This window comes from Penicillium roqueforti, assembly GCF_015533775.1.
Source record: "Penicillium roqueforti strain LCP96 04111 chromosome Unknown scaffold_01, whole genome shotgun sequence".
Taxonomy (NCBI): domain Eukaryota; kingdom Fungi; phylum Ascomycota; class Eurotiomycetes; order Eurotiales; family Aspergillaceae; genus Penicillium; species Penicillium roqueforti.
The window spans coordinates 2,993,471-3,014,151 of NW_024067565.1; the positions used below are offsets into that span (position 1 = coordinate 2,993,471).

Genomic DNA, 20,681 nt, shown 5'->3' on the forward strand with positions numbered 1-20,681 from the left:
GCAATACGAGCTAGGTCAAATTCTGAAACATGCAATTTGGGATATCAGCCCAACCACGTGACATCCTGCATGTTGTGACGGGTGGGGCCACCGCTGGACAATAATGACCTTCGTTGAGGCAGTTCATCAAAGTCTTTGTATATTGTATATACGGAGTGATACAGTTGGAACTGTGTTGTTCCCTCACTGCAGCATATATACAGAGTACTCCCTCCTCCTACCCTCAAAACTCGCATTCCCCTCGAGAAATAACGGAGTGGAGCAAAAGTGGGGTGGATTTCCATTGCGTGCAGGAACTTTCTTTTTGAGAAGAACGGTAAAAGGACGCGACGGAGTAAAGGGGGAGTCGAATTAAAATTCCCTTCGATGCTGGAACTGCGAACTACCTCTGCTCTTATCTGATTGTTGTTCGTGAGGGAAGCCAGCTCAAACCAAGTCGAGGCGTCGCATTTAATATTTACTGATATCACCAGGAGCAACAAGCTCTAAATCCGAGCGTCTTTCCACTCTTATCAATATACCGAACCTATTCTCATATCTTATCACTATTGCAATATCCACAGCCCACCTCTAAGGCTCCAACCCCAACTTTAAGCCGCATCCACGGAGAAAGTCCTGAACGGAAGCACAAAGCACGGCTTGGAAGGACACACCAGCTGTCTATCCAAGCTCTTGAACCTAGGACCATTAGGACCAGCCACATTCTTGGCCTCACCGAAGAGCGTAGGCTCATTAGGCGGCTGGTCGTCACCCCATCTCCCATTGAACTCCAACCACGCCACGGGATCTTTAGAGTCCACCGCCTGGAACGCAGCTGTTGTTCCATCATAGGTATAAGTGTATACATTGAGCATGGGATCCCACAGCACGCCGCGGTCCGTATAGTCCAACAGAAACCCTGCAGGCAGGTTGAAGCCCGGGAAGGTGTGGTCGTGTTTTCTGTGTGTATCAGTCTTGCCATCCGCCAGACTACAGAAACTTATCTAGACTTACCCTGGAATTGCATAGTTTGCATGCGTACCGACTGCAGAGTACACATACGGCCGCTTGTCCTTCTTTTCAACGGCGGCGTAGCTGAACGCCTGGCCGCTAGCATGCTGACTGTACCATATTGCGTCGGGTGTGCCGTTGACGAAGCGGATCATGTTATGTTCCCTTTATTGTCAGCTAGAACGACTCTACCCAGGCAATTCTTCACACTAACCAGTCTCCGATGTGGTCGCCAAATTCCAGGCCTAGGACTTTGCCGCCTTTGTTGAATCTGGATCGATCAGTATAAATGTAGACTTAACTTAGGTACAGTCGAGCTTACGCATAGAAGTAGAAGTAGAACGCATCAACGGTTCCGTTGCCACGGTCTGCGATGATAAGGACACTCGATGTACCATCAACTGTTCGTCCCTGGGCGTCCGGTCTGATCCCTCGGAACCAGGCTGGCTCTGGGTTGGCTTCGATGCCCTCTAGAGATGTTAGGTAGACGCTCGTATTACCCATCGAATTGAGCGTGTCGAGGTTGTTAAGGGTCAAGGGTGATTCCACTCCCTCGATGGCCCTCCAGTTGACATTGGGTCTGGTGTGATCGAGCTGCTGTTGGATATCGCTCGGCATGTATGTTTCCTGGCTATGGAGCCAGATCAAGGGTGCTGTAGGGCAGAATAAGTAAACTCAGATCATCATCAATACCATGTATCGCATGGTTTGTTTACCATATTCTAAGACATATGGCGGGACATCAGTAGCCCTGTCGCCGAGGGATGCCCAGGCCGGTTTGGTTGAAGATAGACCGACTACCGCCAACGATATGAAAAGACGCATCTTGTGTGGCTTGTCCTCGAGTACTGGAGAGCGACAAGCGCCCTTTTAATCTCTATGAGGACAATCATACCTTGCACTTACAGCGATGTTTAACCCAAATGTTTATCGGCATGACCTCGTCATGGGCATGGGATTCGAGGATATACTACGGGGCGAGAAGCAGATACGAAATTCGAAGTAATAGAATTTCATAATCACAAGGTCTTCTGCTATTCCAGCGATGCTATTGATTCCTCGAAGTGTATGCGTCTCCTTGACGGGGATCATGCCAGTGTTCCGAGCAGCGGATCGGAGTTTCAATCTCAGACACAAGAAAGTGAGGCCGTGGACAATCCCAAGGTGTACTCAGGTGGTATCTCTCCTGCAATAGAGTGTGATTGTTGAAAAGTTCTTTGTTTACCTCCTTTATCCTCCGGCATAAAGTATGCAATATGCAACCCTCAGGAATGTGAGCCTTATATCAGGTGCCTCGTGGGTGCAGTACAAGAGTCACAATATGTCTTTTAGTGCCCAGGTGGTCATAATAATAGTGCGATCTGCATCAGATCCCATGGCTGAATATCATTGCTCTAAATTAATGATGTCACCTGCCCATGAAGCTATCACGACGAATGTTCGGGCTTGTATCGAATCAGGTTGAGTTACTTGTAATTATATGCATCTGTATAAAATGGTGAGTCCCACCAATAAAATCGCCTACCTGTACCAGCCGTTGTACCTATCTTTTGTTTTACTCTTCATAATATCAGTTACCGTATTCAGCATTCTCCATCGAAACCATGTATAGTACCAACATGTCGGCCACGATGAGATCTAGTCGCTCTTCATTATCACATGTTGATCCCATGACCAAAATTAATAGTACATACTATATATTGAGCTGGACTTTCCTCTATATATAATTTTCATTTGTGCATTTGTACTTTCTTAACCGAATTCATGAATCCAGCCTCTCCTGCTTCAACTAGTCCTTCCTCAGCCTAAAAACCCTCAAATCCAACGGAATCCGATCCCCAAGCCAAGTGGCACGTTGGGTGTGATTTCGCTCATCTTCCGACGCCACAGTATTAGGGTGAACGAGAGCACTAAGCGGACCCCGGTTAATAACCAGCCAAGGAACGAAGGCTCCAAACTGCGCAGGTGTGAACAGATTCACTTCGAACATTGCCACCGGATGCGGGCCAATCGGCCGGTCGAAGAATCTATAAATGCGAAGTTCGGGGACTGTTTACGAAGCATAAGCAAGAGATCAATTGAGATGAGCAACCCGACCCCGACCCCGCGGTAGACGGCCAGACCTGCAGTTCCGTTCCTGGGCTGGAAGAGTGCGCTGCTTACATTCTCGTCTAATTCGTTCCCAGAGCGCTTTGGCGAATGCGGCTTGGTCGGGGCTGTTCTGGTCGATGCGTCAGTTTCATTGTCGCTTGGCTTTGGGGCCCGGCGGCGGCACCTGCACTTACTTGGAAATGATAGATGTGGACGTCGAAGCCACCTTCCCGGCCTTTGGAGAGAGGGTCGGGGAATTCCGAGTAGGCTTTGCTTAATATGCCATGTTGGGGATTTTTCATTGACTTGCCGTCTTCGGCGCGCTCGCTGCGGTAGATGATAAGTGTCTTGGATTAGATGTGGTTGCGGGACACTTACTCGGATAGCGGCTCGAGGTTTTCGTACCCCGCCAATGGAGATGGGTATGAGAAAGCGAATGCGTCTGTCATTGTGAGTAGATTGGGATTATTGAAGAAGATGAGAGGAGAGCAGTGGGTATGTAAAGATATTGGTGTAAGTCTCCGTGCAGGTAGTTATATGGCGTATTGACTTGAGTTGATCAGCGGTTGCAAATCAATGCAAAGATGTCTAGTAAGCATTCAATCTTAGATCAAAAATGTCGTCAGTTAGACTTGGAGTATCATCATCTGTCAAGTCTGCGGGTGACTTTCCGCACTCTGACAAAGCCGCGGAACGGACCTCGGTGGTCAGGATGGTCGAGGTCAACTACGATGTACATCGATGTACGATGAATAATAAATGAAATACAATTTTAAGTGAGTATACAAGATAGCAAGTACTAACTATTGGTTTTCTGTCAAACAGAGTGCTTGTTTAGAAACAATATTGGCTTAATCAATACACTTGGGAGATTTTACGCCGTTCTCTCCACAAATATATTTCAGGGCTATGATTATAGAAACAACGACTTATTGAAAGAATGTGATATTGAAAATGTAGCTATTTCGTATAGCATAGACAAGACTGCACAAAATATGAATGAAATCCAGACTAAAAAATGAAAGTTACAATATACACCTTGGTATCACCCATAGCACAATCCTCAAACGCCGATCATCAAAACATCCAGTAAGAAAGACTACCAAGCAGCCCGAATGTCAATATGGCCATCGCCATCCACGAATTTGCCGCGATCCCATTCCCGTCCTTCACCTTTCTTCGACCACTGTACATCCTCTGGTTTGCTTTCTCCGTCCACACCCGCAAAAGCAGTGTTGTTCTTCCATTTATCAATGACGGCCTCGTCGATTCCTGCTGTACGTAGCCTCTCCTCGCCCTTACTCCTCCAGCGCTCACGATCGCGCAACGCCTCCATTGCCATGTCCCAGTCGTCATCTTTTGTCATAAGCCCCGCGACAGGACGACGAGATGATTCCTGGCCCATGGAGTCTAATCTGTTTTCATCTAGATGCACATCGGTAGCCGGGTCGTAGCCGGGTGCAAAGTGAGCATCGATATTGCTCATACTGTGTTTATAGACACCTCGCCCGCGCGAGCGGATAGGTGGCTCGTTTTGTCGAGGAGGGAGTGGTCCCACAAGGTCTTCTAGGGGATCGGATTCGTTGCCCAACTCATTTTGGCGTGCAGTTAAAGTAGCCAACGGCGACAACGGCGACAGCCGTCTATGCCGCGTGCTGGGTTCAAGGCGAGAACGGCGGGAGCCATGTGGCGATGCATCTTCCCGCTTTGGTCGTCGAGATTTGTACGACTCTGGTGAGCGGGAACGGGAAATGGACCGAGCAGAATGTCCAGATTGACGTTTTTGTCTTCGATGGCGATGACGGTCGGTACTTCGGTCCCTGCGCGGAGAACGACTTGGAGACCTCGAGTATGACCGCTCACGTCGCCGCCTGGTGTGTTCCTTATCTCCGTCCCGTTGATCTCTCATAGATTCGTGATCCCTGTGGTCACGCCGATGTCTATCGCGGGATTTGTCTTTCTCTCCACTCCCATCATACTCTTCGTTTGCCCGTCGATGCCTCCGCGACCGGTCTCGTTCCGCCGATGGGGAGCGACTTCGAGTTCTTTTCCGATGTGACCGATTGCGATCTTCCCGATCTCCCCTCCGGTGGTCTCTTGATCCTCGAACTTTACTTCGATCATCAGATCGGTCTGTCGAAGTGGGGACCAAGGCACCTGAAGCACCCGATGCCTGATATTTCAGCTGGCGCATACGCTGTCGTGCTTCTCTTTCTTCTTTGAGCTTGAGAGCTGTGTTATGACTGTCTGTTACTTTGATGAGATTTCGTAGGAAGCGGGTATTGGGTTTTGGGGCATTGCTTGTCGGCCTGCAGGTGCTTGTCAGTTTCATAATCATGCAAACCGCAGATTATGAGAGAAACCAACCTTGAAGGCATAAAAGCGCTCATTCCTTGAGACGCATACTTGATAGAACTCTCCTTAGCCTCCTTGGCCAGGATCTGCGCAACATACTCGTCGTCCATGATCCAGATGAGCCACAGATCGTAGGACTCTGAGGGTGTAAAGGAGTGCACCGAGGAAAGTGAGGAATTCAAAGAAGAGCAAGTATATATGCTAGGCCATATTAAAATTGAACAAAGACCGAATCCTCTTTAGTTGAAAGAAAACCAAACGAGGCGAAGACTCAAGGCGAAAGCGCCTTCCTAAAGTCGTCTGACCGCCTTTGATAAGGCTGTTTACTGTCCCGCAAATGTTATGCCCGCAGTGGACTCGGCCCCTCTAAGCTCTCTACATTCGCAAATCTCGTCGGCTTCTCTTGTCAGAGGCAGATTTTCGATGATAAAGCCCTACAATATGACAAACTCATCAACTGAAGCGCTTGCAGCCCTTCAGCAGCTGGAGGAGAATGGCAATTTGAAGGACCGACTCGCGATTATTCGCATCAGCGAGCCAATTTCCACCGAAGTTGGGGGGTCTTACCCATCTCCTTCAAAAAGAACCTCTGATGTTTCCGTGTCAAATTTCGACGATCCTACTCCTGCCTCATTGGAGGCTGATCTTGCACATTACAAGGTCCGCGATGAGCCCGAATGCCCGCTATCCAGACCAGCAAATACTGATGTTCGCATAGGAACTATTCTCCAAACTGCGATTCTCCTATCTCGAGCAAGTAACGAAAGAAAAATTCTTGCGCGCCATTGTTGGCGACCCGCCTATGGTTGTCGGACACAATGAGAACATGGAACTGGAGACGCAACTAGCGGACGTGAAAGCCCAGCTCAAGGCCCAAAAAGAAGACGCACGGATTATGATTGAGGAAATGGAGCTGATGGGCCGTGATTTGGCAAGCCGTGAGTAGTCAATCACCGTGGAATTTCAACATGTTGACTGAAGCGTCCGCGGCTATGACAGGTTACAAAAATGTCGAACTTCAAACTACGCAGCTCTCAACCCTGCCTGCTTCAATCGAGAATCTCGAGTCCACCATCGCCGAGCTGCGTGCAAAGCAGATAGCCACCATGGATCCTTCCGATACGAATACTTCCTCCTCGCAGAACCTTCCTCTTCCCGCGACCTTGGCACTGTTAGCAGAACGCGAAGCGGAACTGGCAGCATTGAACCGCCAGCTAGCCGCTGTACATAACACATTGCCTCGGAAGACTCGAGAGGCCGAGGCTGTAGAGAGAGAGTGCAGCGTGCTCGAGCGACGGAAGTCAGATGCGATCGCGCAAGCCCGTGAAGCCCAACGCAAGAAGCAACAGGGCGAAAGTGATGGACTCGAAGAGATGGGACGTTGGTACAGGGGGGCAGAAGAGACCTTGAAAGAATTGGTAGGGACCCAGGCATGATAACCTGCAGGCCAAGCCTAGGCTTGTGTACGATGACATGAGGGACGAACGATTGAACTTATATTAGGTGGGGACTGGCGTTTAAGATCTACTATGCATATATGGGTCCGTGGATATTATAATTCCAGGTTAAGAAAGTATGGTAATGGTATCATTAAATCGGGTTCCAAATTGAAGCCTTGCGGCTGTTTTAGATTCATTGTATTGCATGATCGTAGAACATGAGACGCTATGCAGTCATTTTGAACCTCCATGGTATGAAGGCGCCCCAAGCGAAACCCGACCGTACTCCATTTTTTGGGGAATATTGGGAATAATTTATTCCTCCTCCTCCTCCTCGGCGTCCTCACCACCAGCGGCAGCGGCGGCCTTCTTGCGGCGAACACGGCCGGGACGGCCACCACCGAAGGGCGAGGTGAGGGAGAAGTCGATGTGCTTCTGGGAGTCGAGACGGACCATGAACGAGGGAACGTTGACGATCTGCTTGCCGACGCGGATGTGACGCTGCTTGATCAGGACACGGGCGTGGTGGATGGACTTGGCGAGGCCGAGCTTGTAGACGCAGGTCTGGAGACGGCGCTCGAGGAAATCGTCGGCCTTGAGAGCCAGGACGTAATCGAGCTTCATGCGGGCCTCATCGAGCACACCGATGCGGACAAGACGGCGAATGAGGGCATTGCCTTCGAAGAGACGCTTGGGGTCCTTCTCGTCGAGAGTAAGGAGCTCACTGTGGGGAAGATGAAAAATTAGCGCTATGTCCACCAAATTCGATTTGCCTAGGCCCGATCGCTCGAAACCTCGCAAAATCGCAGATTGTTCCTTGCACATACCGAGCAGCACGACGGATCTTGGAGAGGGTGAGCTGGACACGCCACACCTCGCGCTTGTTGCGCAGGCCGTACTCGCCGACAGTCTTGAGTTCAGCATCACTAGTAAAAAATGTTAGGAATATGAACACGACATAACCAGAAGCACGCTTCTGGTTAGTGGCCGGAGAGTACTAACAGACGAGCCGACTCGAAGGCTATGATGGAGTTAGCATTTAGATATTCAAATCGATCATGTTGCTGGGACTTCACTTACGACGACGGGGGACCTTGTAGGTCTTGGAGGAAACGCGACTGCACAGAAATCGATTAGAACGGTGTGATGCCTTCAATTTCGTTGATATACTCACGGGGCCATGGCTGCGGTTAGATGGGCGGAGGTTGTCGACAGGAGGTCGAAGGATCAAATGAATTGAGAATTTGAGTGTGTGTGATGCGAGCCCTACCCTAGTCCTAATTGGGAAATATAATTATGTCAGCTGATTATGTCATTGAGCCTCTCCAGGTCCATGCCCAGGTCCACCTTCTCTTTTCAGCAACATTCGGAATAGCCGGCCCTTCAATCGCCTGAAATGGATGCTTGTATGCATTCTTTTTTTGGATATATTTGTCTGGATTACTTGGTTTTACTATTACAGCTATTTGTCTTAAAGAACGTCAAATTCGGGACATTTTATGCATCGCTGTGACTCGGGATCTTTCTTGATGTTGCAGGCAGATCGAAAACTGGCATTATGCTTTCTTGCGCCATAGCAAGTAGGCGAAGGCGATATGAGCCCAAAATACTTGGGTTGTTGATATTCATGGCAGTGAGTCGCTAGAGTCTGAATTCTGGAACTGGCTGCTGGCTGCTGGCTTCTAGATAGCTGGCATCGTGATTCCGGTGCGTGAGGATGATATTGTTGTTGCCATTACAGTTCACTACACTGCATCCCCAATTGAGGCGTCCAGGATATAAGTGTATTATATTGGAAGATCCCCTTGAGACCTGCCAAGCAAAATCGATGGTGTAGTCAAGAACACCAATAGTATCTCCCCCAAACGTTACCACCTGCGCGCTTTGTTTTTGTCTGGTGAGTCAGTCACTATACAAGATACTATATGACTGAACGAGATAAATTCAGAAAGGAATTAAAAAAATCCGGCAGTTTCTGAAGCATTGGCATGAGGAGAAGAAAAGCATTGCATGTTTAGTATTTACAAATCTCGAAGTCAAGAGGAAAACTCAGGCTTTGATTGGCCGGAGGCTGATTATTGCGCTAACCCAAATTCAGAAAAATATTTAATAATCCAAAAGTGGCGTAGCGTGGATTTAGCGAGAGTAGACATGATTATGTCATGTCAATCCCACAAATTGTTATCCGACACTCTAGTTTTTCGTGTTGAAGGCCCCGTCGACAGTTAACCACCAGCACCAACCACAACACCGCCGTCATGCCTCACTCGTACGGTCTGCGCGCCGGCACTCGGGTACGTTCTGATTCTATTTGCGACACGCGTCTTTTTCATACTGGGAGGACGACCTGGATCAACTGGATATGCCTGAGGGAGGATAAGTGCTAACGAAACGACGAACAGTATGCCTTCGCCCGTGGCTTCAAGGAGGCCGGTATGATCCGTCTCTCTACCTACCTGAAGACCTACCGGTATGCTCAAAACCCTCGAATATCGAATTCACGACAAGAATGGAAATCTGACGGATATTTTTAGTGTTGGTGATATTGTCGACCTCAAGGTCAACGGTGCCGTCCAGAAGGGGTCAGTACAATTCCAAAATTCCTTCCTGCGCTCTCGCCCGACCGTCCAATGCGATCATCCACCATGAGCAGCGCGAAACCCGGAAAAGAGGACGAGAATCTAACAGTTGAACAGTATGCCCCACAAGGTCTACCACGGTAAGACCGGTGTCGTCTACAACGTCACCAAGTCCGCCGTCGGTGTCATCCTCTACAAGAAGGTCGACAACCGCTACCTCGAGAAGCGTATCAGCGTCCGCATTGAGCACGTCCAGCACTCCCGCTCCCGCGAGGACTTCATCAAGCGTGTCAAGGAGAACGCCATCAAGAAGCGCGAGGCCAAGGAGAAGGGTGTCCACGTCCACTTGAAGCGTCAGGCCGTTGGCCCCCGTGAGGCCCACTTCGTCAAGCAGGCTGACAACAAGCCCGAGACCGTCGTCCCCATTGCCTACGATACCCACATTTAAAGGGCTCGCTATCGAATTGGGACGGTGTGTGCGGTTGTTAGGTGTTTACTGGGTTTTCACTCCATTTTTGCCTAGACTGAAATGGACTTTGATACATGAGACGAAGCGCAAAGGGTTTCGGATGCCCTGGCACATCTCTCGCCTGTGCATAGATTCCCCTGAATGAAACAAAATCAAAAAATTTCCGAGTTCATGTCTACATCTTTCCCGGTCCAGCATAACTTATATTTGGTGTATTGTTCTAGGCCTGTGCTGTAGTGCTATTCGTTCTCGCTCTCGGCCTTGATCGTCAGCCCCATCTGAGATCAGTGTACTCAGATCAAGTATGGTTCGAACTTTGAGTCATAAATTATAATCGCTTACTAGATCTAAATGTTATTGCGATGATCATTGATACTATGCTGTGGCGCGGGTGGCTTTACGAGTGTGGCAGAGCGAAAGGGATGATCATGACATAGATGCACTGCCACCGCGACACAAGCTCTCTCAAGCTACTCCGTATAGCTTCAACCAACATCCGAATCCGCACAAGTTGGGCATTGTCGCCCTCTAGGCCACCCAGGTGCCATACCTAGGCTAATGAATGACCTGAACCGACTCACCCATTTACCCCGATTCTCCTGCTTTCGTCGAACGCCCAATCCCCCTACCTTGGCATCATATAGGTGAAGTACCCGATCTCAAGCACCAGCTACCGGCCGACATTTCGCAAGTCAACCGTATTCCGCAGACCGCCTCTTTCAGCTGTGGTTGGCTACTCTAGCCTGTTCTAGACGATTGACTATCGCTTGCCCCTACCCAAGGGAGAAGCTCCACATTCGATTTGAATTTGTCCATGTTGCTCACTCTAAACTTCAGGCAAGCACTTTTACCCGGTAGCGCGGGCCACGGATGAATGAATTTCTTGTTGATGGGCTAAGTTTATGTTGCATTGTGAGCGAACACCTGAAGCGAGTGAACCGAATTCCTCTAGCACTTTATGTACCCGATTGTATTAATCTTGTGGTATGTCTAACACGGAAAGGTTCTAGAAGTTTATCTGTTCGATATGTTGTCGAATACACGAATACCCCTTTGTGTTTCAGACCGACCATGCAGTGGAGGTTTCAAGAGTTCATGTTCGCATGTGACCGTAAGTAGAGAGCATGAGGGAATAAGCTTATTATTACATTCAATCGGTCTAGATTGATCTTTGTGGTTTGGCTAAAATATGGTTCCTACGTAATGGCTTAGATCGAAGCATCTTGGATAATGAGGGTCTAAAGTTGGGTACACAGCCACATGCAAAGTCCATAGATCACGACACATGACGACATTCGGCGATAACTGGATGTACGAAGGTGGAGATTCAGGAACAATGAATACATGTACCTTCTGTCGATTATCAAGGGCGGTATGATTGCTGGACAGATGACCTTTGTCTGATGCATGTCCCTTCCCTGTACGGCATGCGATGACAAGCCACTCCCCCGGGTTTTACGCCTCAGGTCATTTAGACCAAAATCAGAGTTTCTGCTGTGAGTAGGCCCGGATGCCAGACTGAACAGGCTACTAGCTGTCAAGCTCCTATTTAAATTTAGCGCCGGTCAGCACTATAACTACTGAGTTTCTGAAAAAAATTGTTAAATGCGCCTGGGTTAAAAAGCTCTGGGTATACAAAACCTGGCAACTCAATGGATCTCCAACCTTACCCAACAACACCGCTGCCACTCTGCTCACCCGGGCTATCTTCGTGGGCAATGAGATAGTCAAGGCATGAACTCATTTGGCTTATAACTCCTGCTTCCCCCCTTCCTAGAAGTCATCAATCCGCACTCTTCAGAATCATAGCTCGTACCTTGGCTATTTCTGCAGGAATCTGCACCGCTCTCTTGCAATACCGTTGAGTAGCTTTTCTAGCTACGAAGAAATCCATTTTATTCCCTCCTCTGTTAAAGGCCGTGTTCGCCACCGCTTTCGACTAATTTCCGTGGAGATGGGCTCTAATAATAAGTAAGCCGGCTAGTTTGCCCAGGTGATAATATATATGAACTCCCCTGCGATACACCCAATTCAATTCAGTTGTCATTGGTGATATCTCACTAAGAATCTGTCTGACTTTTCGATTTATCTGTTCCATCCGCTAACCTTGACCTTCTCTCAGAGTCTCGTCATCCGACCTCCCCGCGACTAAAGACCCCGGTACCACTAGCAAAGACACAACATCCTTCGGTCAAGATAACACCTCGAAGAAGTCTGCATCCGCCTCCAATGGCAAGTCGAAAAAGGGGACCTCATACATGCTAGAGTCGTGGGAGAAGGCAACCCCCTCGTCGGAGCCGTGGTCATCAACCAAAGCCACCTACTCGCCAAAGCGCTAGGCTTTGGCCACTGTTGTTCATTGAAATTGGAGCTTGGAGATTGTACCAGATCATTGTGTAAAGGATTCCGGGGGACATCGGGGCTTGGTTCATCTTTTTGGTTTGGGGTGCTATTTATTGGAAAGGAAAGACTTGGGAGTTATCTAGTCATTTAACTACGGAGTACGGAGTGAATTAAATGAGATAATGATCGTCCTAGTGCATATCAATCTACCAAGTACATATGTAGTTACAACACTGTGGACGAACGGCTTGCATGGAGTGGGGCTCTGGAGCTGTCTTGCTGATCATCACTTGATGAATCTTTTTTTGGCCCTTCTCTTTGGTGTCGTTGTCTGTTTTCCTCTTGCGGGTACATATATATACTTGGATTTGCATTCCTTTTATTTCCATTTCACTTCCTCGATCTAGACAAGGCAATTGTAGTCGGGTACTATTGTGTTACATTGAAGAATGAGATTCCTTTACATCCATCCACGATATCTCAACCAAAGCAAGTTGCAGTGTCGTTCAATCTTGCATTGAAACTTTGGATGAGCCATGGTAGAGATGCTGTACAACCCCACTTGGATCCAAATCCAGTAACTCTACCGCCGGGAGTACAGCTCGCATCACTGCGAACCCTTTTCTTTTTTTTCTCTCCCTCTCCACCCGGATTTATGCATAATTATTTTTATCTAAAGAATAAGTATCAATATCCATCCCTCCCAGGCTTTTGAATAAGCCGACAACCACCGATATGAAGATCAATGTCTGAATGGGGATGGGGGATAGGCGAGTATCACCACAATCGCCCAACTTTTGAAAAGTATACTCGTGCATTATTGTTGGCCGGGGATAAGACTGTTTGGTCCAAAATGGGCAGCGGTTGAGCTTGCCGTTCTAGACTCATCTTAATCAGTCAAAGCGCTTACATCCGAGTCGTCTGGAAAGGAAATTATTGATTTATCCCGCAGCAGTAGTGCTGATGCTGATCCTGGGATTAATAGGCCTTTTCTCCCAACCACCCTGGCAGAGCTGCGCGTAAATGATGAAAAACAGCCATCCAATTCGCTATATCCTGCCTTCCCAATCCCCGTATTATGCACCTTCCCCGCTCTTGCCAATCAAATGTGAGCATTGTACGGAGTAATATACTCCGCACAAGACAGAAGCAATGCACAACGCACGGACTTGACCATTGAGGAGAGCTCTCCCATTTCAACATTCGCTCAGCTGGCAGCCGCATGAGGTTTCTCAACACGATCGACGTTAGTTTTCCGCCTGGCACTCCCGACAATGGTCAAGTCCGTGTGCTGTTGGATCCATACTGCATTGCTTCTATCTTGTGCGGAGTATGTATGTCCGGAGTATGGCCAGATACTTTGGATTCGGCCGATGATTGCCGTGTGTTCGTATTAATTTCTCGAATATTATTTTCGGCCATCCTATTGCATTTCCTGCCTGCTCCGTCCAAGCTTCTCGGAGATCGAATCGATACATCCGGAGACATTAACCGTTTGGAAATAACCATTCCAACCTTTTTTTTTCAACTCCAAGTACCCGATGGCGGTGGGTTTATACCCAACTGGTCAGCTATATCGGGTGAGATGTGACTGCATGATTATTACTACTCCTTACAACAGTTCTACCGCATAGGTTTCTACATGTTTTCACACCTAAGAACTGGTGTAGTGAGGGTTTTAAGCATGTACAATAGATTGATTGATCTATACGATCTTCTTTTCTTCCTCAGCCCCCAAACCTCCTTCGAATGTCCGAACTACACCACAGGAAGAATCCAATGAGTTAGAACGGCCTAAGCGCCCGCGATTCTAAAGAGCCTTTGGACTGCATGAAACCTATCATTCGTTGCCCTAGTTTTGTTTGTTGCATCCCGAGGGGAGGCACTGCCTCACTGCTTGTAATCCACTTTGACCGGTAAATCCCCTGCTCGGTTGTCGACTCTCTTATTCCAAAATGTCTCTTTGCCAATTTGGCGTTGGGCTTTGATTGTTCTTTTCTTTCCAATCTCGTTCTACATAATTATTTAATTGGTACTGGCTCTGGCACTGGCACTGGCACCCGGGTGCGAGCGGGCGTAGAGTAGCCACTTCTACGTACTTAAGGTCTTCTTTTCTCGTCTCTTACCCTTCTCGTCTCCCCTTCGCGTCTCCCCTTCGCGTCTCCCCTTCTCGTCTCCCCTTCTCGTCGATGAGACCTACTCTTTTGACTAAGCTTCAAACACCATTTTCTCTGCTTAATATTATTCGCCTTCCCAAAGAGGTCTATCTATCCGCTATGGACTCCACTCTCAATAATGAGGAGGACGATGAGATGATACATTGTCCTGGACCTTCTGGCTCCTTTGCCTCTTCGGAGGAGTTTACTGGTATAGATAATGATATAGTGAGTTTTCATCCAGAGATCCTAGCTTCAGGGTCCTAATGCTTGACTAGTATTATGGATATTGTGCTTCAGGAGCCTACTCTTCTGCTGATGTGACGAGCTTCCCGAATACGGATGCCTTCCAGGACTCTGGATGGATCAACACCAAGCCTATTAGTCAAATTCCAGAACCCCCACAGCAATACGAAAATGATCTGGCGTACATCAACCCGGGATATCCCCTGGGGGATGACAATATCCCCCAAAGCCTAGAAGGTGATCTAGGAATTTCAATTATCACTCAACGACCAGCTCATCCCTCGGGAAATCTTGATCGGACCACGATTGGAATACCAAATCCCACGCCCTTCTCTCTGCAACCTTCATCTGAACCACCTGCCGGCGTCATGGAACAGGTTAACAGCACCTGGAGAGCTCTCAGATCCAACCAGCAATGTAGTTCTGATCAAGTCTCTCAAAGCATGCAGAACCTCGAAACGATCAAAACCTTCTTTCAGTCAAAGCTCCCGGAACCTCCTGCTGCATCAACCGAGTACTCGTCGGAACAAGAAAAAGAAATGTATCGATGTTGGGTATGCGATCCTCAGACAGCTAGAGCAACCTTTCCAACTTTTGGTACCCTGAAGAGACATTTGGCTCAGCATAGTATATGCGATTGCGAGTGGTCCTGTACCGAGTGCCCCAAAGTCTCTCCAGCGGCGGGATAGAATGCGTGATCATCTTATGCACATACACAAAAAATCCGATCTGCTCCCGGCTGAAGTGGAGGCAACTGGAATGAGACGTCCATACCCAACTCACTGCCCCCTTTGCCCGGTTGAGACATCTTCTTGGCTTGTCTATTTTGATCACGTCAAGCGTCACTGTCTTATTTCCCCTGGTTCAAAGAAGTCCTCTACCAACGGCGGTCGATCTCGTCGCGGCAACAATGGTGGCGGGAATGGCGGGAACGCTAATGGCAATGGCCATAGCCAGAGCTTTTCTTCAGCCGGGCCAAGCAATTCAAACGGAGGCTCGCAGTCTAAACAATCAAATATTAGGACTGGGGGAATCCATTCGCACTCTGTTTCTGATAATCGGCTCAACAGCAGCCATTGTCAAAGCGTCATTGATGCCATTGAACAAATTCCTAAGGGATCATCTCGCGAGTCCAGGGCTCACCTCCCTGGAGAAGACAGTGCGATGCCCAATAACCCCCAACCCTCACAAACTCCCGGGTTGCCACGAACCGATCATTCGACCAAGCGCAAGCGCCCGGACGAAAATGAAGAGAATCTCCTTGATTCAGAGAAATGCAGATGGTGCGATCATCACATGGCAAAATGTCGACAATGCCAACCTGACCTTTGCCACAAGTGTGGTGACCTGCCCCGGAGTGCTATTCAAATTGGGGCTTCCTCGACAACGCCTGTGCAAGACCTCCCAGATACATCTTCTACCATCATCCACTTGGACGAACCTTACTTTAACGCTGGAGCATTGGCAAACTCTGGGCTACCTCAGACTATGCCCACCCAACTGTTTGACATACAGTTCTTGGACCCACGATCATTGGACATGACCAACACCTTCACGAACGATCTTTCCCAAAACAATCCGTTTATCGGGGTTGTAATGGATTCAGAAAGTCATCCACCTCTGAGTGATCTCAGCAACAAGGTCCAAAAGTCGCCTATTTTTGAAAGCGATACCACGTTACTTAGCAGCATTGGACTTGGCACATTGATTGACCCGTTCTTCGTCAGAAGACAGACCAAGCAACCAAAAGCGAAAGCATCCGGAGGTCAGAATCTAGGCTTATACAAAGATCTTGTTCTCAAAAACACTCCTTCGCCCATTCTGGAACCTCTTCAACTGGTGTCTCGTTGCAAATGCGCATGTGTGACCCCAACTGTCGACTACGAAGCCCACGAAAGCCTCAAATTATCGTCGAACAAGCGCATCGAGATGACACTAACAATGTCTCGTGCGCAAAAATCGGGTCATCGTCTCCACACTCGAGTGCGACTCTTCGTGAGGCTCTTTACTATCCACGCATCTGCAGCAGCAAAGTCAGACACCCAGAAGCAGAGGACTCACTCTATTGCACCCGAAATTACCGACGAGGATGCTGAGTCTGATACCGATTCAGAGCAAGAGCTCACTCCCTCGTCGCCGTCCGGATCCGAGCTCACTCTACGCCTCTACCAGACCGAGGACATGCAAAACTGGTCATTCAGCTTTGACGTCAAGTGGGCCTTGACGAAACTCGCCCAGTGGACCAGCGGCATAGATGCCGATACGTACCAGAAGCTCCTACTATCTGATCCCCGCTATATACTGGACTTGATATCGAAGGATATTATGTATAAGATTTTTTGCTTGTTGATGGGTCACAATGGGCTCCTTCTGTTCTATACCTCATTCATACGCACGTCCTGATGGTCATATGCTCTACGATTTTTTCTGGTTTGCCAAATATCTTCCATACTCCTCCTGTCTTTCTTTTCTATTAATTCTCCGCGCTAGATATCCAGATCCTCCTGTGCAAGTCTGCATTCAACTTCCAGGAGATGCATAATGTCCTCATGTGTTTAATAGGGGGGGCATACTACTTACATGACTTTTCATGAATCACGAGATTGGACTTGAAATGAAATATGATTCATGCGCTGTAAAAGCCCTTCTCAGTCTCGGTTTTAGACATCTCCAACTATACCCCTTTTCAAGAAGCGGTCTGCGCCTTATCGAATGTAGCGTTAATTACCAGCTTTACTTGCACTGCCACCGTCAACCGTCTATACAATATTGTGCCGTCTGCCTTGGGTAATGCATGAAAAGGACAAGCTCCCTATATGAGCTAGGGTGTACCTTGCTTCTTTTTGATAGGAGATGTTTTGATCGCGTGTTTGATGCAGGGGTATTGCATTGCATAGCAGCGCATGTAGCTTGAGCACAGGTGCACTAGCTATTGCGGACATGTGAAAGGTCTTGTATATCGACCGCGTCTCAAGTGACGGCTGAGTAACGTGAAAGTGACGTGAGAGTATTACATCTCACTCTGCGCGTACTGTCCGAGTTATGTAATTATATGGATGTACGAGTACACGCTGTCTAGAAGACGTACATGTGGAAAATGGAATAAAAAAAAAGATATCCTTTGCTAATACGCCGTTGAATTAAAGGGAGGAAAGCGAATGCCAAACAGATCCAGGACTAGTAAGATGATCCTGTGAGACCATCTTCAGTAGTTCGGCGTTTCTTCCATTCCCTTCTCCCGATTTCATCATTCCAGCTGGACATTAAAAAGCAACCATGAAAAAATTTGAAAAATCAATCCCTCACTCTGAAGAAACCTCACCACGCGCAAAGACCATCGGGTCTGTAGCAACAGACTCTAGGGACACCACGAGGCCAAATGACGTGTGGTTCCCGAGCAACATGACGTTGGGATTCTTAGTCTTGGCGGCTACGCTTCGCGCCGTGGGGGTTCCAAGAACCTGCGTCGGCGCCACCAGCCTGGTTGTTGGGGTTAGGGTTGTAGTAGCCCTGATTGAATCCGGGGTTGGGGCCCTGGAAACCTTGTTGTCCTGGAGATTGTCAGTATTGAGGAACGGAAAGAACGATCAGTGTGTATGCCAAAATCACTTACCTTGCATTGGCATGTTGCCTCCCATGCCACCGGGCATGCCGCCACCCATCATGGGATTCATACCAGCCATCGGGTTCATGCCCATGCCACCCATGGGGGGAGTCATACCAGGCATACCCATCATCGGAGCACCGCCCATGTTTCCACCACGACCGCCACGCATACCAGCACCGCCGCGCATGCCACCCATCATGTTGCCGCGATTGTTAAATCCGTAGTTCTGCATGCCCCCCATCGGGGCGCCCTGGAAGCCACCCATCATGGGGTTGGGCGCGGCACCTTGGAATCCACCCATGGGATTGAAGTTGTTGCGGTTATTGAAGTTGTTGTTCATGTTACCGCCCATGCCGCGGTTGCCGAAGCCGCCTCGGCCGCCGCGGAATCCGCCAGTGTGGTTGTTCATGCCGTAGTTGGGGTTGCCATTAGGGTTGTGGACAGCACCACCGCCGCGACCGCCGGCATTGCGCATCGGGGTATCCTTGGGGAGGGTCTTGAAGGGATTCTGGTGAGGGCTGGTGTAGTGAACGGTGTACTTGCGCTTGGGGGTATTTTGTCTCTCAATGTTGTGCTTAGTTGCAGTCGCCGCCTGAGCCGTGGTGAACTCAACAAATGCTTGACTGTGAGAACGTTAGTATCAATGCTCGGCATCGTATTTGTTCACAACCAAGTCTGTGATGTTCTTACCCCTTGCTCTTGCCGTTCACCTTGTGCTCGCTGAAGGTCACATCCTTCAGCTGGCCCTCAACTCCGACCTGATTCGACCAGCTTCGGACTTCGTCCTCAGTTGTCCACCAGGTCAATTCAGAAATCAGCAACGCAGTGGTGGCATCGGGATCCACGGATTGATCATCGTATTCCTTGCGCTTGATTCCCTGGGGGGGAGCAGGCAGACCGTGGTTGAGTGCGGGCTGCTGAGGTGCTGGCTGAGCTCCATTGTTGTTCGCCGGGTTCACCTGCTGGGTCTGAGCGGGAGCAGGGGTCTCCTGCTTGACGGCGTTGGATGATCCGGCGCCGGACTCGGGCTGGTTCTCGGGAGCATCCAGAACAAGCTCGGAATCCTGCTTGAAATCTCCGGGCTCATTGGCATTGTAAGTGCCGTCGCCGTAGATGTCAATGTCGAAGTTATCGTCGTCGGTAGCCATTGCGAGCTAGATTAGTATCCTTCGGGGATTGGATCTCGAAGAAATTATTGAAATTGCCTGAGTATCTGAGGTTCGATAGTACAGGCCCTTCTTCTTCTTGATCCTTTCCGCTTCTGAGCAAATCAAGAAAAGTGCATGTCTGCAGGCACAAGCCACCAATTAGCATTGAAAAAACACCACGAAAGAAAGCGCAAGTAGTGCAGGGGTATCACGATCCCGTATTAGCTTCCAACAGCCTGTTGGAAGTCTTCACAGGTAAAGCGACTGGAAATTTGGCCAAGCCCCCGAAGGGTAACATAGGAAGGACAGACATGAAAACAAAGAGGCCAGACAATACGTACAATCCGAAGCGAAGCGCTTCCGGTAGGCACAAGACTTGCGCGAGCTGCAGACGCGGTGTACAGAGAATGGGAATCAGGGTTGTTCCACGACTGTTGGATACAAAGTAATAAGAGGAAAAGGAGAAGAGAAGGATGCCACAGACAGGCAATGAATGTAGTGACGGACGGGGGAAGAGAACAGGAGCCAAAGCAAAGGAAGGGGAAGAAAACTCTTATAGGGGGGTATAAACGCGGGCGCCGAGAAAGGGATTTGGTCAATCACGACGTCGTGGGCTTTCTCAAGTTCACCAAAGATCTTAGGGCCGACAATGAGAGCTGGGGCGATGGCGATGTAATCGCGCGCGGACGACGGGCCAGACCTTGGGAGCTGGAACAACTATTCTCCATTCTCCAGTCCCCCCGGAGAGGCCAATTGGTCATTCCGGAGAAACCACCTGTTCTTCTTTTGTCGCGACTTCATTCTTCTTCAAGTTCTTTAATCTTTTTCAATAATCCTTCTTTTTCGCAATCATGTCTGAGACTTTGCAGGAGCTTGCCGATATCCCTAAGGACTTCATCCGGGAGGGTTCTCAATTCGTTCGCCGCTGCACCAAGCGTATGTCGATCGGTCATTTCGCGAGCTCCTGACACGCTGACATTTCCAATAGCCGATAAGCGTGAATTCATCAAGATCAGCCAGGCTGTTGGCATGGGTTTCCTTGTTATGGTATGTGCCATTGTGGCAACCCCTGGATCGCATCTTAAGGCGGAAGAACTGACATCGCCGATAGGGAGCCATTGGCTACTTTGTTAAGCTGAGTGCGTGTTAGATTGCGGATATCAGTCTGCATATTCATTGCATGTTTGTTGTATTAACCTGCTTGTTACAGTTCACATTCCCGTCAACCAAGTGCTGGTCGGTGGCGCTTAAGGGAGAG

General features: G+C 48.9%; 9 protein-coding genes across 9 annotated transcripts; 5 read left to right on the forward strand and 4 right to left on the reverse strand.

Moving 5' to 3' along the window:
• Positions 1–590: 590 nt before the first annotated feature.
• Positions 591–3,530, reverse strand: LCP9604111_151 (DOPA 4,5-dioxygenase family protein; the record flags this gene model as incomplete). Its single annotated transcript, XM_039068466.1, has 10 exons — positions 591–939; positions 994–1,155; positions 1,205–1,261; positions 1,313–1,643; positions 1,707–1,838; positions 1,897–1,960; positions 2,924–3,039; positions 3,154–3,211; positions 3,276–3,408; positions 3,460–3,530. The coding sequence occupies 10 exons, from the start codon at positions 3,528–3,530 to the stop codon at positions 591–593; spliced, it is 1,473 nt and encodes a 490-aa protein (XP_038932699.1).
• Positions 3,531–4,180: 650 nt separating this feature from the next.
• On the reverse strand, positions 4,181–5,546 carry LCP9604111_152 (uncharacterized protein; the record flags this gene model as incomplete). Its single annotated transcript, XM_039068467.1, has 2 exons — positions 4,181–5,390; positions 5,449–5,546. The coding sequence occupies 2 exons, from the start codon at positions 5,544–5,546 to the stop codon at positions 4,181–4,183; spliced, it is 1,308 nt and encodes a 435-aa protein (XP_038932700.1).
• A 331-nt stretch (positions 5,547–5,877) lies between these two features.
• LCP9604111_153 (uncharacterized protein) lies at positions 5,878–6,872 on the forward strand (the record flags this gene model as incomplete). Its single annotated transcript, XM_039068468.1, has 3 exons — positions 5,878–6,096; positions 6,155–6,374; positions 6,436–6,872. The coding sequence occupies 3 exons, from the start codon at positions 5,878–5,880 to the stop codon at positions 6,870–6,872; spliced, it is 876 nt and encodes a 291-aa protein (XP_038932701.1).
• Positions 6,873–7,190: 318 nt separating this feature from the next.
• Positions 7,191–8,057, reverse strand: LCP9604111_154 (40S ribosomal protein uS4; the record flags this gene model as incomplete). The annotated part of the gene is made up of 5 exons (XM_039068469.1): positions 7,191–7,599; positions 7,703–7,801; positions 7,878–7,896; positions 7,956–7,993; positions 8,050–8,057. The coding sequence occupies 5 exons, from the start codon at positions 8,055–8,057 to the stop codon at positions 7,191–7,193; spliced, it is 573 nt and encodes a 190-aa protein (XP_038932702.1).
• Positions 8,058–9,133: 1,076 nt separating this feature from the next.
• Positions 9,134–9,902, forward strand: LCP9604111_155 (60S ribosomal protein eL21; the record flags this gene model as incomplete). The annotated part of the gene is made up of 4 exons (XM_039068470.1): positions 9,134–9,169; positions 9,278–9,345; positions 9,410–9,457; positions 9,572–9,902. The coding sequence occupies 4 exons, from the start codon at positions 9,134–9,136 to the stop codon at positions 9,900–9,902; spliced, it is 483 nt and encodes a 160-aa protein (XP_038932703.1).
• Positions 9,903–11,877: 1,975 nt separating this feature from the next.
• Positions 11,878–12,262, forward strand: LCP9604111_156 (uncharacterized protein; the record flags this gene model as incomplete). The annotated part of the gene is made up of 2 exons (XM_039068471.1): positions 11,878–11,894; positions 12,046–12,262. 2 exons carry the CDS (start codon positions 11,878–11,880, stop codon positions 12,260–12,262), a joined length of 234 nt encoding a protein of 77 aa, XP_038932704.1.
• Positions 12,263–14,542: 2,280 nt separating this feature from the next.
• On the forward strand, positions 14,543–17,071 carry LCP9604111_157 (uncharacterized protein; the record flags this gene model as incomplete). Its single annotated transcript, XM_039068472.1, has 3 exons — positions 14,543–14,650; positions 14,701–15,045; positions 16,007–17,071. The coding sequence occupies 3 exons, from the start codon at positions 14,543–14,545 to the stop codon at positions 17,069–17,071; spliced, it is 1,518 nt and encodes a 505-aa protein (XP_038932705.1).
• Positions 17,072–18,085: 1,014 nt separating this feature from the next.
• Positions 18,086–19,423, reverse strand: LCP9604111_159 (uncharacterized protein; the record flags this gene model as incomplete). Its single annotated transcript, XM_039068474.1, has 3 exons — positions 18,086–18,219; positions 18,282–18,898; positions 18,966–19,423. The coding sequence occupies 3 exons, from the start codon at positions 19,421–19,423 to the stop codon at positions 18,086–18,088; spliced, it is 1,209 nt and encodes a 402-aa protein (XP_038932707.1).
• Positions 19,424–20,274: 851 nt separating this feature from the next.
• Positions 20,275–20,674, forward strand: LCP9604111_160 (translocon subunit SSS1; the record flags this gene model as incomplete). Its single annotated transcript, XM_039068475.1, has 4 exons — positions 20,275–20,359; positions 20,412–20,470; positions 20,535–20,562; positions 20,634–20,674. The coding sequence occupies 4 exons, from the start codon at positions 20,275–20,277 to the stop codon at positions 20,672–20,674; spliced, it is 213 nt and encodes a 70-aa protein (XP_038932708.1).
• Positions 20,675–20,681: the final 7 nt, after the last annotated feature.